We start from the raw sequence: 18029 nt of genomic DNA, 5'->3' as shown, positions 1-18029 counted from the left end.
AAAGTCAGAGGCTCCGATAGTAAAGGGAGCCTACACAGGAAAACCAAAATCATTCACAGATCATTACCTTGAGCATCAGACCATTAAATTCTTAAGTACCACTAATGGCTCTCACTAAAAATTCTAGCCCAATAAGTAGGTTTACACTTCATATTTCTAACTTCACATATGAGAGCGATAAATGCACAGAAATAGAATATATACATTCAATAGATTGTGACTTTAAAAATGATTCATTACATGATGCTTTTCACCTAAAGCGGCTTCGAGGTCTGCATGTGCATGTTCATAAGCCAATTTTCATAAAGCACCAGAGACCTGTGACAGTGACATTTTATGGATTTTTATTCACTTTCCAACAGCTGGACTCACCTTGGAGTAGAATCATAGAACACAAGGGGTGTGACTAGACTACATGGCTCCGACAATGGAGCCATGTAGATGAGTTTACTAGGCATAGCAAAATTAAGTGGCGATTTAAATAATCGCCGCTTCATTTACATCAAAATGGCAGCTACGCTGTGCCGATCAGCTGATTGTCAGCACAGTGCGGTAGTCTTGACGGGGATCAGCCAAACCCAGAACACTTTGTCGTCAGATCCTGTAAGCCTCGTTTCACGCCGCTTCATTTTGCTATGCCGAGTAAACTCAACTACATGGTTCCGTCGACGGAGCCATGTAGTCTAGACACACCCTAGAACTGGAAGGGACTTCAAGAGGTCATCGAGTTCACTCCCCTGGCCTCCCAGCAGGCCCAAGCACTGTCTCTAGATCATACCTGACAGGTGTCTGTCTAACCTGCTCCTAAATATCTCCAATGATGGAGATTCCACAACCTCCCTAAGTAATTTATTCCAGTGTTTAATCACCCTGACAGGCAGGAAGTTTTTCCTGACATCCAAACTAAATCTCCTTTGCTGCAATTTAAGCCCATTGCTTCTTGTCCTATCCTCAGAAGCCAAGGAGAATAATTTTTCTCCCTCCTCCTTATAACACCATTTTAGATACTTGAAAACTGCTAGCATGTCCCCCTCTCAGTCTTCTCTTTTCTAAACTAAACAAGCTCAGTTCTTTCAGTCTTCCCTCATAGGTCATGTTTCTAGACCTTTTATCATTTTTGTTGTTCTTCTCTGCACCTTCTCCAGTTTCTCCAGAGTACGCCCTGCTTATTACAGTATTTCTCTTAAACCAATATCTGACTTTGATTCATAAACAAAACAGAACTACTGTAATCTGTTCTCAAAGGTTGTGTCTAGACTGGCAAGTTTTTCCACAAAAGCAGCCGCTTTTGTGGAAAAACTTGCCAGCTGTCTACACCGGCCACTTTGAATTTGCGCAAGAACACTGACGATCTAATGTAAGATTGTCAGTGTTCTTCCGCAAATACAATGACTCTCCCATTCGGGAAAAAGCCCTCTTGTGCAAATGCTTTTGCGCAAGAGGGCCAGTGTAGACAGCCTCTTTTTTTTTTTTTGCCACTTGCACACTTAAAATTTAGGGTTGCCAACCTTCTAATTGTACAACACCAACACCCCTAACTCACCCCTTCCCTAAGGCCCTCCCCCTTCTCTGAGGTCCCACTATTGAATTTTCCACCCCCTGTCCTCTATTGTGTGTTCTCCTCTACCTTTACTCATTTTCACTGGGCTGGGACAGAGGGTTGGGGTACAGGAGGGGGTGAGGGTTCCAGCTAAAGGTGCAGGCTCTGGGTAGGGCTGGGGATGAAGGGTTCAGGGTGCAGGAAGGAGCTCTGGGCTGGGGCAGGCAGTTGGGTGCAGGGGTTTGTATGGGGTGCAGGTGCTAGGAGGGAGTTTGCATGTGGCACAGGAATCCAGGCAAGAGGTTGAATTGTGGGAGGAAGTTGGAAGTATGGGGGTCCTGGTGGCATTTACTGTGGCTCAGAGAAAGCAGTTGCTAGGTCTCTGTGGCCCCTAGTTGCATGGTGGCTCATCACGAAGACTCGGTGTGTTGCCCTCATGTTACCAGGAGAGGTTTTGCAAAGTCAATGGGGAAGCCAAAACAACACTTTCAGGGAGGAGGGAGAGAGAGGAAAAGTGAGAAAAGCAACCAGCTTACTAATGAAAGTTATTTATTTCTAGGGAGTGACCATACATGAGGAGCCAAACAATCACAACAGTTCTAATACTAAATCTAATTTAAATCTGATTACAAATGTTAGGGCTAACAAACCATAACTGATCATATAAGGCAGGGTCAGGAGGCTATATGCCTAGAGAGGGCGGTGCGGGGGAGGAGAGAGATCTCATCATTCCATGAAACTTTGAACTGATCGGGATTCCCAGATGGTGATGGTAGCTGGGGGTCTATAGTGTTGGAGACAGGCAGAGCAGAGAAGAGTCCCCAGCAGGATCAGTCAGGAGAAGATGAAGTCCCAATGGAACTGATGCAGAATTTAGATCCAGGCATCAGAACACTTTACTTGAGCATGAGTAGGGATTTTTGTAGGGAAACAACAATGGTTCAAGAAGGAACACTAGACTTGTTTATAGGTAAATGGATGGTTCAAGGGAGTATCCCAAAGTTGTTTTGTTTAGGCTAGATAATAGGGACTGATTATTCCTGGCTAGGGGTGGTGTTCATAATGCAATTAGGTAGTTTCAGTATGATGGTTACTCATAGAGGATTTATTACTAAACTTGATCTGATAATAACTGATCTAGATGCGGGCAGGTGTGGGGTCATTTGCATGGGGAGCACAATTTCCCATCAGGCAATGCTTTCCTCTTGTGTCCCAGTTCTTGCTTTGGACGTGCTGTTCTCCATGCTGTATGATACGCAACTTCAGCTACGTCAATTGCGTAACTGAAGTCAAAATAGCTTAAATTGGTTTTTGGCGCTCTCTACATAGCAGGAAGTCAAAGGAAGAACACTCTTCTTTCAACATCCCTAACTCCTCATTAAATGAGATTTAGAGGAGTCGGAGTAAGAAATTCTCCATCTCGACATTATTTAGAAATCATGGCTTGCTGTGTAGACACGCACTATGTGATTTCGAAATAACCATCTACATGTTTTGTTAGCCTGTACAGGATAAACTTAAAAACCAAAAACTAGTAGCACTTTATAGACAAACTCAGCTACCCCCTGGAGCTCTGTATTTTTGTTAGTCTCCAAGGTGCTACAGGACTACTTGTTTTTAAAGTTACAGATTAATACGACTACCCTCTTAGCCTTCTGTCTCCAGTGTTTTCACTGGCAGCCTCACTGCTACAGCAGCATGGGCATAAATGGTAACTTTATCAGTCAGTTTGAAACATCAAATTGTACCAACATTGGCTTGTTCAAGGCTTTGCTTTTAGGTGCCTCTCTGATCACTGGCCCCCGGTGTTGGTGCAAGAGATATAATCTTTGCTGATAAGTGAGACATTTATTAATAAGAAGGCAAAGAGAGAGAGAGAGAGAGAGAGAAAGAGAAGAAAAGGAAGTTAAAAGGTAGGAAAGATAAATGATGTCATGGAGGGGTGACAGCAGGAGTGCAAACTTCACATTGCAGGTGCTGTTTAGGTCTTAGTTGAAGCCAGTAAAGGTGGGGGTGTGATCTGGGTCTCTCTCTGTGGCTCATTCTGGTCAGAACAGCTCTCAGGATCAGGCTGATGAAGGCCCATTAAGGTCCCATAGGATCTCAGGATATGATGGGGTGGCAGCCATGACGGTAACGCTTGCACCTACCAATCCACTTGACTGCATCTTGGCATTGTGATTCTCTTCCAAAGTCTCTTCAAGAACCCACCCAAGGCAGGGTCGGATTGAGATATGTCAAATTTAAGAGGCCTCATAGCATTGCCAAAAATGTGTAGTATTCTAACAATAAGGATGATGAAAATAGAAATAATAACGTTTTATTGTTTATAGGCCAGGATGCAACTAAACTAGTCATGTTTCTGTATGTAGAGGCCCTTCGTAATCTGAGGCCTCCCTAAGCTGTAGCTTACTTAGCTTGAGTCTAAATCCAGCATTGCCAAAAGGGCATGATGGGTAGAACAGCCTATTGCCTCATTATTTTGTCCACCTATTGGACTTAATTTCCTAATTCGTTTCCAATTCCATTCCCTTTTGTCAACCAGTCATGAACTTCACCATCCTTTTTATCTGGACTAGTTTGCTCTTTCTTTAACAATTGTTCAGTTTAATAAGCGATTTTATGGTATAGGTGGAGTCTGATTTTTGTTCTTGGTTATATTTGTTAGAGTTGCCCAACACAACAGTCACTTTTATGATGGCGCAGAACAATCAGCAACATGTTAGGCCAGTTCCTCTTACTTTTTATGAACTGTGATCTCTGTGTTATGTAATTTCTTATGCATTCGCCCCTGGGGTAGAAGAAGGTCTTGCCACTAAATCATTGAGCCAAAAGTCTGGATTTTTTTTGACAGCTACATCACCAATTAGCTGTATGAGCTACGGGGAAGGATAGCTCAGTGGTTTGAGCATTGGCCAGCTAAATCTGGGATTGTGAGTTCAGCCCTTGAGGGGGCCATTTAGGGATCTGAGGCAAATCTGTCAGGGATGGTAATTGGTCCTGCTATGAAGGCAGGGGACTGGACTCGATGAACTTTCAAGGTTTCTTCCAGTTCTAGGAGATAGGTTTATCTTCCATTATTAAACTTGGGCAAAGTATCTTCTCCAAAAAGTGTTGTATGTAAAAATATAAGCTGTAAAATGTGTATATGTAGTTGTGTATGTAGGGGTAAATCCTGCACAACTGAAGTCAATGGCAGTATTGCTATTCATGTCAATAAGGCAGGATCAGGCCTACAGTGAGTATATATAAATGTCACCAGCTTGTAACTTATGAGAATAGTAGAAATTGTTGTATTGCTCATAAGGCTGTAGGTTTTAATAACACTGTTATGTATTGCAAATGACTCTCCTATATTCCATTCTCTGGGCCCCACTTTGTCATCGGCAAAATAGTCATAATAATAAGACTGACAGAAGTTCATGGCCACGTGTAGCAAAAACGGTGAAGCTCAACTACATAGCAGGAGTGCTTGAAACTTTATGCAACCATGTACTTGGAACGTCACTATAACAGATCCTCCGACCAATGGAACCGGTCCAGTCACAGCAAGCCCCTTGAGACTATCACTTGATGTGCTGAAATACCACTGAACCCACCTCTGTGCCTTTTGAAGCACCCACCACCAGTGTTCCCACTAAGATTTTCCACCCATGAGCAAAGCAAGTTTTGTCTTGTGCACCAATATCAAGCTCACGTGTTTGTTCGGATGTGTGCCCCCGTGGCACCCACCAGTTACTAACATACCATATATCTATTTAAATGTTATGGAAGAAAGAATGCTAAAACAGCCCTTTCCCACTCACAAAGAATAAAAAGAGCTGTTAAATCTGAACTTTCACACAAGCATCCTTATTATTATGGCTGACCCTAAGTACCAATGTACTGTGTCATGTCATCAATTACAGATAAGGTAAAAAGACTTTCCCCTCCCCACACACACACACACATACCTGCCAAGTTTGAACAATACGCTGTTTTTCTGAAAGACCTGGGTTGTGCTGCTACACAACACCAGTAATAAACGGTGGCAGGAATGGTTTCCTTGGCAAGGAGCACAAAGGGAATGAGGTGAATATCTTTTTACTTTTCTGCATCTCACTTACAAGCCCCATGTGTGAGGGTTTTATTTTTTCCCCCTCTTCCTGATTTTTCAATGGGTCATTGGCAATCAACCCAGAAAAGGTTCCCCATGCTGGTATGAAGTTTTACAGAGCAAGCCCATAAAAATGTTCAGACCCTTTGTCAATGAAAGAGAGACACTCATACCCTAAGTATGTAGGTTACTAAAAAAAAATAAAAACATAGAAGCTAAGTCATAATTTCTCATCTTAGTTCTTATTTCTGATATTTCAGACCAGAGATGTCTTTCTGACTTGAGTCCAGCTGTTCCCTTCCACCCCCATTGTTATAGTCTGTAACCAGTCCTGCCTTGCTGTCAGGGGCACCTCTGGCTGGACACTCCAGGAGTTAGTTTTTTGGTGCTGGCGTGCCCCTTTCTGGACAGTGTCTCACCCACAGTTACCTATTTTCTCCACCTCTGGGTACTGCCCTACCACAGTGAACCCTCATTCTGGGGTCCTCCCACGCTGGGAACCCCCAATCCGCTATGCCCACCTTGCCTCAGTGACCCACTGGCAGTCATTATCTAGCCTGGGAGCTGCAGCTCTGCCTGCCTTTCCCCAGCCCTAGTATTCTCAGACACTGCAGCCTGGGAATGAGATCAGGCCACAGCTTCCCAACCCTGCCTGCCTGCCTCATCCCAGCACTACTCTGTATCAGGATACCTCCAGCTTCCTTGGCAATCAGGTTCCTCCTGTTCCCCAACTAGAGCAAGAGTCAATCTGTCTCTCCTCACCTCCTGGACCCTTTATTTATACTCCCTTCATTTGGGCCCCAATGAGCTAGTACTTGCCTTAGGTGTGGGGCTTTTCTTTCAGCCCTCTACCAGGCCTGGGTTTTACCTTTAAAGCAGGACTGGGGAAGCTTTCTTGGGCTGGAGGCCACTGGCCCACAGAAAAATCAATCGGGGCACAAGTGAGAAACAAAACCCCAAAACAAACTACCCCTCATATCACTGGCATGGCCCCTGACTGAGAAAGAGAAAGACATTCCCCACATTACCCTAGCACACCAGAATATAGGGGAGCCCAGTCTAGTTGATTTTGTATATGCCAGTCATGCGGTGGGATGGCAGGAGGGCTGGTGTGCCAGCACAGACTCCCCAGTGCAGGGAGGGAGGAGCCCTCAGCCTCAGGGGCTGGTTCCAAGCAATCTGGGGGCTGCATCCATCCCCCCTCCAGGCCTGAGGTTCCCCACTTCCGCCTTAAAAGGCCAGTGCAAGGCACACGCCCCATCACACAGTCCTGTTGTTTGCAGGTGTTTTCATGTATCCTCTTGGGGTGGAAAGGCAGAGAGTAAAGTCAGCTGAAAACAATCCATTCCTTGTTTCCCTTGCCTTATATAGAATTTCCCTAGGGCAGGGAGCCTTTGTTGGGCCCGTTGGGGGATGGACCCCTCCTGCAGGTGCCAGGTTCCACCCTCAGTAGTCTCCCCCTCTGGAGGGTGCTCAGCCCCTCCTGCGCACAGCATTGGGGGAGGGAGGTGTGAATGTGATCCCTCCTGCATTCCCCCTCCCCGTGTCACCTATGCCGCCACAGGCTGTAACCACACCTCTTGCCTTACCCCGCATCCTGGCTAAAGGAAGGGTTGGCCACCAATTCATGCTGCATTGAACAGAAAGGACCAGTCTCATGCACGTCTCCTTTATTCCAGGGAAAAGAGGATGGGTCAAAGACTGTTCTACAAGGCGCACTTTGCATGTGATGGGCTGCACCGTGGTTCTGTGCTTCAGTCTTGGCTACTTTTGGTAAGTAGATTGCTTTGGTAAGCAAGAGTCTCCATTGCTCCCCTCCTGAGGTAGCTATTGCCTAAATTCCCTGCAATCTGTGCGGACCAGCCGGTTTAGCACCACACAGGTGCTCAGGGAATCTGCCCCTGGATCTGCCACAGCTGGGAAACGGCTGGTTCGAATCTTGGCCTGGACCTGCCATGGACAGGCACCCCTCTCCCACTCCAGCTCTGCTATGGCCTGGACCTGCCATGACACCTCGAGCTACTGTGGAGCCCAGACCCACTGCAGTGCCCCTTCCCCAGCTTCCACCCGGCCCTAGCCTAGACTTGCCGGGTCCTGGGCCCAGGTGCCTATTTTGTGGCCTCAGCCCCAGAGCTGCTTTGGCTGAGAAAGGTGTCTCTTCTCCCCCCACAAGCCAAGTGTTGTCCCGGGGTGAGAAAGATCTGGGGGAATCCTCTCCTTGCAGTAGCCGCACCTACACCCCAAATCTCTGCACCCCAACCTTGTGCCCTAGCCTGAGCCCCTCATCCCTGGCCCTACCCCAGAGCCTGCAGCCCAACCCTCTGCTCACTCTGACCTCCCTCCCATATGCTGAGCCCCTTGTCCCAACCCCCACCACATGAATTTTGTTATGTGTCACACATCATCTCCATATTGCTGCACATGACAATTCATTCTGCACATGGGTGGGAAAAAGTAGCAGGGGCGCTGAATATCTACAGAAACTCAAATCAGTGGTGCAAAATCCCAGTTCTTAGAGGTACAATAGATTCCCCAGCATTGTGTTGGTCTAGCTGGGCAGAAAAATGAGCGAGAGAGCAGACCCTTCTGTCACAACCTGTGCAACCCAAGTGACATGAGCGGGGCTGTCACAGAATGGCTAACTGCACCCTTTAGCTCAAAGTGCAGAAATCATTAACTCTTAAAATCACTGCCCCCCTCCCTGTGAGCATCCTACAGCATCTATCTAGTTGCACAGCACATTTGCTAATTCAAAAACATGGCGGTTCAGAGGGAAGCTTTCCCACTGTTCCTGAAGGTTCCATCGGTTTGTCTCGTGCCAAGAATTGAGCTGCTGCCCCTGCCGCTGAGCTTCTGCTCCTGTCACTGCAATAGAGACCAAAGGGGGAAGGGAACCGCTCAGGGAGAGCGATCCTTCTGCACCTGGGCTGGGAAAGCAGCAGGGATCCAGCCTGGCTCTGGTTGCTGACCACATAGAATCCATGGGGCATGTCTACACAGCAGGGCTAAAGTCAATTTAAGCTGTGCAACTTCAGTTACGTCAATTGTATAGCTTAAGTCAAAATAGCTTCACTCGGCTTTAAGGTGCTGTCTACACAGCAGGAAATCGAATTAAGCCATGCAACTTCAGCTGTGTCATTCTTTTTTTGTGACAGTACTGCCCACTATGCAGTACCGGCACCTCCAATCAGAGCTTACCTGGAAAGAATGGAGTGTACTGACACCTCTGTAATGAAAATGGCCGAACGCCGGCTAAGCCACGTGTCTTAATGGGACCATGGGTCTTAAAAGGGCAAAACCGGGGGGTTGGTTTTTTTTTTGCTCAACAACTGGAGTACTGCCCCCCCCTTTTTTTTAACAAAAAGGCACAGCAGCTACGTCAGTTGTATAGCTTAAGTCAATATAGATTAACTGGGCTTTTAGGTGCAGTCTACGCAGCAGGAAGTCGAAGGAAGAACACTATTCCTTCGACCTCCTTACTCCTCGTAAAATGAGGGTTACAGGAGTTGGAGTAAGAAGTCGTCCAGCTCGACATTATTCTGAAACAAAGGCTTGTAGTGTAGACGCACTCTTTGTTATTCCGGAATAATGCCAGTTATTCCAAAATAATGCTGCTGTGTAGACATTCCCATGTAGCTTGTTTGGCAGGGAGGCTGGCCTCATGGATAGGGACAAAGGCAAAGAGATGCCATAGCTTTATTTTAGTAATGCTTTTGACACTGTCACAGTCTCATCACTAAAATAGGTAAACGTGGTCTAGATAAAACCCTTACAAGGTACACCCAAAACTGATTAAAAGACTCTAAACAGTAGATATCAATAGGTGGCTGTCAAATTGGGAGGGTGTGTCTAATGGGGTCCCACAGCAGTCTGTCCTGGGTCCAATACTCTTCATTCTTTTTATTAATGATTTGGATAATGGCGTATGGTTATAAAATCAATGGATGACACCAAGATGGGAGGGGATGGTAGCTCTTCTGGGGTTTGGATTAGAATTCAAAACAACCTGGACATATTGGAGAACTAGTCTGAATACAATGAAATTCAATAAAGACAAGGACAAAATTCTGCACTTAGCAAGAAAAAAATCAAATGCCCAACTACAAAATGGGGAATAATTGGGTAGGTAGTAGTACTGCTAAAAAGGATGGGAGGTTACCGCAGATTACACATTCAATATGAATCAACAATGTGGTTTTCCATGTTGGTTCCAGGATATCAGACACCAACTGATCAGAGAGACAAGGAGGTGATGCAATCTCTTTTATTGAGCCAAATTCTGTTGTTGCAAGGGACAAGCTTTTGAGCTTCACAGAAGCTCCTCTTTAGGTCTGGGGCAAGTATTTGAACTAAATACAAGTTGGGAGAGGTTGTTGCACATGCTGTGGGAGACTACCTAAAATTAAACAAAAAACAGGACTATGTAGCATTTTAAAGACTAACAAGATGGTTTATTAGGTAATGAACTTTCGTTGGCCAGACCCACTTCCTCAGATCAATTAGTGGCTACATTTCTATCACTATCTAAAATTAAGTGAGCAATTAAGGGTCAGCTGGCAGGACTAATTCTTACAATGAGCCATAAAGCCGAAATCCATGGTTTTCAGTATCTGGCAGAATTATGGATTTACTTTCCCAAGCCTGCATAACCGATTTTTCAAATTGGGTCTAAACCGAAGGAAAAAAGTCAGTTGGTTTCAAATTGAAACTGATTTCTTTCCCCTGGCAAAATACAGTAAAAGAAACTTTTTGGGTCAAACAAAACATTTTGTTTTCAGTTTCGGGTTACCTTGGGAATATTTTTCATCTTTTTAATTTTTTTAAATAAAAATGAGTGAAATTTAAAAACAAAGGAGCTTTTGAAGCACAAAAGTTGAAGCCTTATCACGTAACACAGAGACAAAAAGAAATACTGTTGAGCGTGAGGTCTTCACAAGCTTGGTAAGTAAACACTACATCTGTTTTGCCATATAACACTTTTTGATTATCTTTTAATGACTCTAGTTTTGGCATTCCAATGATGATGTAGGATGTAAGCTCTTTATTGCAGAGATCATGATATATCATTGAGTGCACTCCCAGTGCATGACAGATAATAATATGAAACTGCTTTTCTTCATCGACCACAGCATTCTAGCAACCTTTGGTTTGTCTGGTTTGTTTTGTTCCATTGTGAGTCTAAATTGCTGGGTTTGTTTCTTTGTTGTACAGTTTGCATCTTTAAACATGCCTAGAGATTGGACTAGGTGTAAAGCCTTTATGTTATTTAGATCTCCATGTTTGACATGACATTTGGATTTAATGTGCAGGAGTATGTCCAATTATACCTGGCAGGAAACACCAGTCAAGATCTTCAACACAGTGAGGTAACTATCCCCTGTTGGACTTTCCTGGATTTTGTGAGCCCTTGAAGTCTCACAGTTAGAGCTCTGGAATCAATTCCCCTTTGCTGAGATTCCTAACCACTTCTCTTTTAGCTTTGATAAATGCAAAGTAATGCACATTGGAAAAAATAATCCCAACTACGCATACAAAATAATGGGAAATAATTTAGCTATCACCACTCAAGAGAAAGATCTTGGAGTCATTGTGGACAGTTCTCTGAAAACATCCACTCAGTGTGCAGCAGCAGTCAAAAAAGCAAACAGAATGTTAGGAATCATTTAAAAAGGGATAGAGAATAAGACAGAAAATATCTTATTTCCTCTGTATAAAACCATGATCTACCTGTGGAATGTGGTGAAGACCAGGATTTTGACAGGGTCCAAAAATGACGTGGCTAAATTCATGGAGAGTAGGTCCATCAATACTTATTTGCCAGGATGTGCAGGAATGATGTTCCTAGCTAGCCTCTGTTTGCCTGAAGCTGGGAATGGATGACAGGAGAGGGATCGCTTGATGATTTCCTGTTCTGTTCATTCTCTCTGGGGCATCTGGCATTGGCCACTGTCGTAGGCCAGGATATTGGGCTAGATGAACTTTGGTCTGATGCAGTACGGCCATTCCTATGTTCTTAAAACTTATTTGGGGTTTGCTGCCACGTTTCAAATGAAAACTCAATTTAAACTAGCAGTGACCCCTCAGAGGTAGGCAGAGTGGGACAGCACGGATCTAGTGATTATCTTCTTCAGAATTAGATACATTAAGAGAGCAGGTCTGCAGCTGGTATGAATCAGTGATCTGCTCAAAAGAGCTATGCCCAAGTAGGCTGGGGGGGAGTGTCCTTTTCCTCTGAGGTTCTTAAGTCCAGTCATCCAAACCCTTTCACATGCCTGACCCTCTCTGCACCCCACTCACAGTTGCTTGTCAGTGTTGCTTGGCCAGTGCAGAGCTAAAGTGCAGCTGTAACCACCACCAGGCAGATTTGAACCTGGGCTTTCTGGAGCTGAGTATAGGAGCCTCTACCCTCTGAGCAAAAAACCAGCTGGCTCCCAGCCCAGGCTGTAGAGGTCTCTTGGTCTTAACTGTTACTGTGGTCTAGGTACCACTTGCATTGCTCAGTAACCTCACTAGGGGCTGTGTCTACTCACTAGGGGCTGTGTGGCTACTCTTGCACAAAAACTTGCTGCCTGTCTACACTGGCCGCGTGTTCTTGCACAAGTAAACTGACATTCTAATGTATAAAATCAGGGCTTCTTGCGTGAGAACTCTGATTATCCCACTCAGGAATAAGCCCTCGTGCGCAAGAGCTCTTAGGAAGAGGCCAGTATAGACAGGCAACATGAATTTCTTGCACAAGAAAGCCCTATGGTTAAAATGACCATCAGAGCTTTCTTGCGCAAGGGAGCGTCTACCCTGGCATGGATGCTCTTGTGCAACAGCACATTTTTTGCACAAAAGCACATGCTAGTGTAGATGCTCTCTTCTGGAAGAGCTTTTGCAGAAGTACTCTTCCGCAAAAGAGTTTTTGCGTGAGAACGCACCAGTGTAGACATAGCCTTTGGGCTGTGTCTATATTGGCGCGATCTTGCACCAAAGCAGACGCTCTTGTGCAAAAACTTGCTGCCTGTCTACACTGGCCACGTGTTCTTGTGCAAGTAAACTGACGTTCTACTGTATGAAAGCAGGGCTTCTTGCGCAATCACTATGATGCTCCCACTCAGGAATAAGCCCTTTTGCACAACTGTTCTTGCGCAAGAGGCCAGTGTAGAGAGGCAACATGAATTTCTTGCGCAAGAAAGCCCTATGGTTAAAATGACCATCAGAGCTTTCTTGCGCAAGAGAGTGTCTATACTGACATGGATGCTCTCGCGCAAAAGCACATCTCTTGCGCTAAAGTATATGCCAGTGTAGGCGCTCTCTTGCACAGCTATTTTAACGCTCTCTTGCACAGCTACTTTCTCTAAAGAGTTTTGTGCAAAATCATGCCAGTGTAGATATAGCCTTGGTGTGTGGGTTACACAGCTACGGAGTTCACTTTCCACCCTACGTGGAGTAGGGTGTAAAAAGGCACCTTATTGTTCCTGCTGCTTGGGCACTCACTCACTGTCCCTCTCTGCTACTTGTTTGCCACTCGTTTGCCAACCGACTATCAGTCACCTTCTGCTACCACCTGCCTCTCTGCTGTGACCTCTGCACATTAGTCTCTTCGTAACTTTCATCTCTGTGCAGGCTGGGCAGAAACACTGCCCCATCTCATGTAGTTTCAGCTGTCAGTGATTTTTATCTCTTAGCAGGCAGGGCAGAATCAGTCCTCCCACAAAGGATTTCAGCTCTGGGTGAGGACTTCAAATAACAAGGCAGCGGTGACAGGGCTTTCATAAACTTTCTGAACACATGATTATAGAATCAATGTGTCACAACTGAGATAAGCTTTATACAAGTTGCCTTAGGTAACATGGTTGGAAAGACTGTCATCAGCTGAATAAGATTATCCCATGTATATGCATGTATCATTTGTGTAGATCAAGTGAGGATTACTAAATGAGGTCTCTAATGGCATATTTATGGGTTTGCGTCACTCCCACCAATTGGTAGGTATCAGTGAGTGGTGGGAATCTGTATCTGTAAACTGTCCAAGGCTTTTTGAAGAGCTATGAAAATCGTTCCTTGAAATAATTTTTGTTTTCCTGTGTTCCTTTTAGAAAGATTTACTCAAAGCCACAGATTCTAAGGCCACCGTAAGTAAAATTAAAAATAGGTGTTTTTGTTACCTCTAAGATGTCACTAAAGTTAACAAACGAAAATCAGAGCAAAATGCAAAAGGAAGTTTCTGAATTTATAACCAGGCCTGACTGGGACCCTGAGACATAGGCGCTGACTTTCCCTTTAGCTGGGGGGGCTTGACACCCTCTCCTCCGCCCTTGTCCTTGCCTTGCCTTTTCGTGCCCCTGCTCTGCCCCTGCCACCACGTACATTCCACCATGGTCCCCAAGTCCTCTGCTCTGCCACCTCCTCTGAGCATGCTGTGTCTCTGCTCCTGCCCCTGCACCCCAGAGCATCCCAAATGCTGCAGAACAGCTCTTTGTGGGGGGTGAGAGATACTATGTGGGAGGAGGAGGAGTTGGTTAGCAGGCCTGCCAGGGGGCAAGAGGCACTGGGGAGGCACTGGGGAGGCTGCTCGTGGCTGATGAGCATTGCTAATTTTTCCCAGTGGGAGCTCTACCTCGAGAACATTCATGGAGTCGGTGCCTGTGCATCGAGAGGTCATCTAGTCTGGTTCCCTGCACTCGTGGCAGGACTCACAAGGGTGTGTCTACACTGGCAGATGTACAGCGCTGGCAGTTACAGCTCTGCTCACAGAGCACTGCAGGGAACCTCTGTTGTGCTCCTTGTGATGGTGGAGCGCACCTGCATTAGCAGCTCTTGCAACAGCCCAGGGAGCAGTGCGTTGTGGCAGCTATCCCACTGTACAACTAGACACAGGGTGCTTTGGGAAGGGTTTGCAATGCCGCATGGAGCAGGCAGTTTCACATGATGCTGGTTTCCCAATCCCACTGTTCTATGGTCATCCTACTATACCCACAGCTGCTTTTCAGCTGAGGTGGGGAGGGGTCAGGAGGAGAGTGTGTGACTGGGGGTATCATTACCTTCATTAATCAGTGAGGATTACTACAGGGGATCTCTGTAATGGCATACTCCCTGATTTGGGTCACTCCCACTGTTTCAAGGCTGTGATGGCCCATTAGCAAGAGACAATGAAGTTGAACCTTCCTGCAGAGGTTTGGGTCAGCCCATGAGATATGGAGACAAGGGCCTTCCAGAGACATGATCCCTATCACCTGATACTGGAATCTATATTAAAATCTGCACTTTTGCACAGTAAGAGGGGAGGAGAGCAAACTGAAACAAAGGACTCTTGCTTATACTAATCCAATTTAAGGGTGGAGAATGAGTCAGTTCTCCTGGCTACCCCACCCAAGGTGACTGCTGTTAACAACTAAGACTTAAGTAGCAGAAGGAACTGACCTTAGCTTAGAAGGATGTCTGATCTCTGAAGATGATTATAAGAACAACTTGTAGGGTGAAATATTAATTAATAATTAATTTATTTAGTGTATTAAGCTTACTTTGTTTTGTTTTATTTTCTTTGTAACCTAATTTGTTCTCTGTGCTAACTCTTATGATCTCTTACATCCTTCCTACCTTTTATACTTAATGAAATCACTTTTGTGTATTGATAAACCCAGAGTAAATAATTGTTACCTGTGTGGGGCAAGGAGTCTGTGCATCTCTCTCTTTATATTGAAAAAAAGGACAAATTTACAATTTCTGTATTCCATACAGAAGGAGACAGATTTATTTGAGGTTCAGCTCCCAGAGATGCTGTGTGCTAGAGTACTGGGAAAAGGTCCTACAGCAGTGGTCTCTACCCTTTTTAAGCACAAGATCACTTTTTGAATTTAAGTGCAATGTAAGATCTACCTCAAACCCAAATACCCTGGCCTCGCCTCCTTCGTCCCCCTTCTTCGAGGCCCCAGCTCACTCCATCCTCCCTCCCTACTCCATCCTTCCTTCCTTTCACCAGGCAGGGGCAGAGGGTTGGGGCACAGGCTCTGGTCTTGGGCTAAGGTTGCTCTGGTGGCCACTCTGGGCCAAACCAAGGAAACTCTTCTGCCCCCCTCCCGGCCCTGGAGCCCTTAAAAGGCCACGGTCTGGCTACAGTACTTGTGCCAGTTGCAAGCCTGCCAGCACCCAGCCAACAGACCTTGCACCTGGCACAAGATGAGCCAGCCACCTGCTGCCACCCAGCCCTCCGCCTCTTCCCAAGACCAGGCTGGCGGCTCACAGGAGCCTACCCAGGGCCGCAAGAGGCGGGTGCCCGCCTGGTCTAGTGTGGATATCGTGGACCTCATCGAGGTTTGGGGGAGGCCTCCAACGTCCACAATTTCTGCACTAGGCACAGGAATGCGACCGTCTACAGCCGCATGGCTGACAGCCTGGCCATCAGAGGCCACATGTGGACCCAGGAGCAGGTACGCTGCAAAATAAAGGACCTGCAGCAGGCCTACTCCAGGGCCTCCCAGCCAGGGGGCTGACCTGGAGGAATGCCCTCATTATGATGCCCTGGACTGCATCCTGGGGGCTCACTCAATCCATGACCCCTGATGGTGATCGACCCCGGGTCAGAGGACCCCGTCCCTGACACGGAGGAGGAGGAGGAGGATGCTGAGAGCCAGGAGCCTGCAGGAAGCCTGCCCAGGAACCAGGACCCCTGAGGCATCCCACAGAGCACATCGGCTGTGTTGTCCAAGGCTGGAGAAGGCTCCACATGTGAGTGCCATCATGCTCCCCTTATGTGTTTGTGGGGGAGGAGAGGGAGCCCAGGGACCGTGTGCCTGGACCTTGCCCACCATGGAGCAGCAGCTGGGTGTCATGCAGGGGCCCTGGCCCGTTCCCCACATGCCAACTTGACCTTGCAGAGGAGGGCTGGGTTTCACCCACTGTGTCCCCAGGGAGAACTGATCACTGCTCTTGTTTCACCACAGCTGCAGCACATGAGACTGCAGGGCACACCACCCCGCCTGGAACAGCCACCCGCACCTGGGCCAGCAGGCGCATCTGCAACCTGGAGGACTATCAGCGGTGGCAACTGTGGCTACTGGAGCAACAGCTCTGCACCCAGAACCACTGGGTCCAGGAGGACCTGCAGCTGTGGCTGTGACAGCAGAGCTTGGAGGTGCTGGAGGAGAAGGGCCCTGCCCTCAGAGGCCACCTCCAGACCTTGTTGGACAGGTTCCTGCCTCCTCCTGCTCCAGCCCCTGCAACTGCCCCAGCTCTCGCTCTTTCTTCCACCCCTGCTCCCCCTCCTGCTTCCTCTGCACCCCTGTCCCTCCTGCCCTACCCTCCACACCCACTCCCCCCGACGCCCCCACACCCGCAGTGCTGCAAGACGGGAAAGCCAGCAGGATCCCAAGCCCTGAGCTTTCCCTTCCCTTCCTCCCCTTCCTCCTCCTTCCAGCTCCCTCCTCCCAGGTTTCCCTCTCCCTTTTCCCACCCTCATTCCTCCCTCCCTCCACCCCAGTTATGTAAAATAAAAAGAGATTTTTGTTGCCAAAACAGGTGTCTTTATTTGACATTAGGATGGGGGGTTAGGAAGGGGAAGGAGGGGACAGTGGAAGAAGGCCCCAGTGGGGCATGCAGGGAGAGTTTAGTCCTCCTCCACCAGAAAGCTCTCCTGCAGGGCTTCCAGGATCTGAACGGCTTCCCACTGGGCCTTCCGGATGGCGACAGTGCAGGGCTGTGCGTACTGGCCAGCCATGTGGTCAGCCTCAGCCATCCAGGCTGGCAGGATAGCCTCCCCCTTCCGCTCACATAAATTGTGCAACACACAACATGCTGCCACCACAGGAGGGATATTGTGCTCTGCGAGGTCGAGGCCAGTGAGGAGGCATCGAATTCAGGCTTTCAGTCGGCTGAAGGCCCCCTCAACCACAATGTGGGCTCTGGTGAGCCTGGCATTGAAGGCCTGCTGGGGGGGGTTGAGGTGTCCCATGTAGGGCTTCATGAGCCAGGCTATAGGGGGTAGGCAGCATTCCCCCACCAGGCAGACGGGCATGTTCACGTCCCTGACCCTGATGTGACGGTCGGGGAAGAAGGACCTGGTGTGCAGCCTCTGGCACTCAGAGGAGTTGCGAAACTCCCTGGCGTCGTGTGCCTTGCTGGACCAGCCCACATCAATGTCCGTGAACTGGCCCTGGTCGTCAGACACGGCTTGCAGGATCATGGAGAAGTAACCTTTGTGGTTAATGTAGAGGGAGGTCTGGTGTTCCAGGGCATAGATGGGGATGTGCGTCCCATCGATGGCCCCCCCGCAGTTGGGGAAACCAAGGGCGCCAAACCCCTGGATGACAATGTCCAGGTCAGTGAGGTGGACCACCCTGCAGAGCAGCAACCTGTTGATGGCCTTGACCAACTGCAGATAGACACACCAAACCACGAATCACTGGGGTG

At 47.4% G+C, this 18029-nt stretch overlaps 1 protein-coding gene across 2 annotated transcripts in view; it reads left to right on the top strand.

Moving 5' to 3' along the window:
- LOC102455524 (histo-blood group ABO system transferase 1-like) overlaps window positions 1-18029 on the top strand; it is a 41091-nt gene that overhangs the window by 10206 nt on the left and 12856 nt on the right. Inside the window, exons 2-4 of one of the 2 annotated variants that reach the window (XM_075905159.2) lie at window positions 7316-7409; window positions 10946-11002; window positions 13721-13756. In XM_075905159.2, coding sequence (XP_075761274.2) covers window positions 7316-7409; window positions 10946-11002; window positions 13721-13756 — 187 coding nt within the window. The remainder of the gene's footprint in view (window positions 1-7315; window positions 7410-10945; window positions 11003-13720; window positions 13757-18029) is intronic. The other variant, XM_089772937.1, reaches the window with a different exon arrangement.

This window comes from Pelodiscus sinensis, chromosome 23 (genome assembly GCF_052426305.1).
Source record: "Pelodiscus sinensis isolate ZL-2025 chromosome 23, ASM5242630v1, whole genome shotgun sequence".
Taxonomy (NCBI): domain Eukaryota; kingdom Metazoa; phylum Chordata; order Testudines; family Trionychidae; genus Pelodiscus; species Pelodiscus sinensis.
The sequence above is the reverse complement of the archived record's forward strand: the minus strand, read 5'-3'. Positions and strand labels throughout refer to the sequence as shown.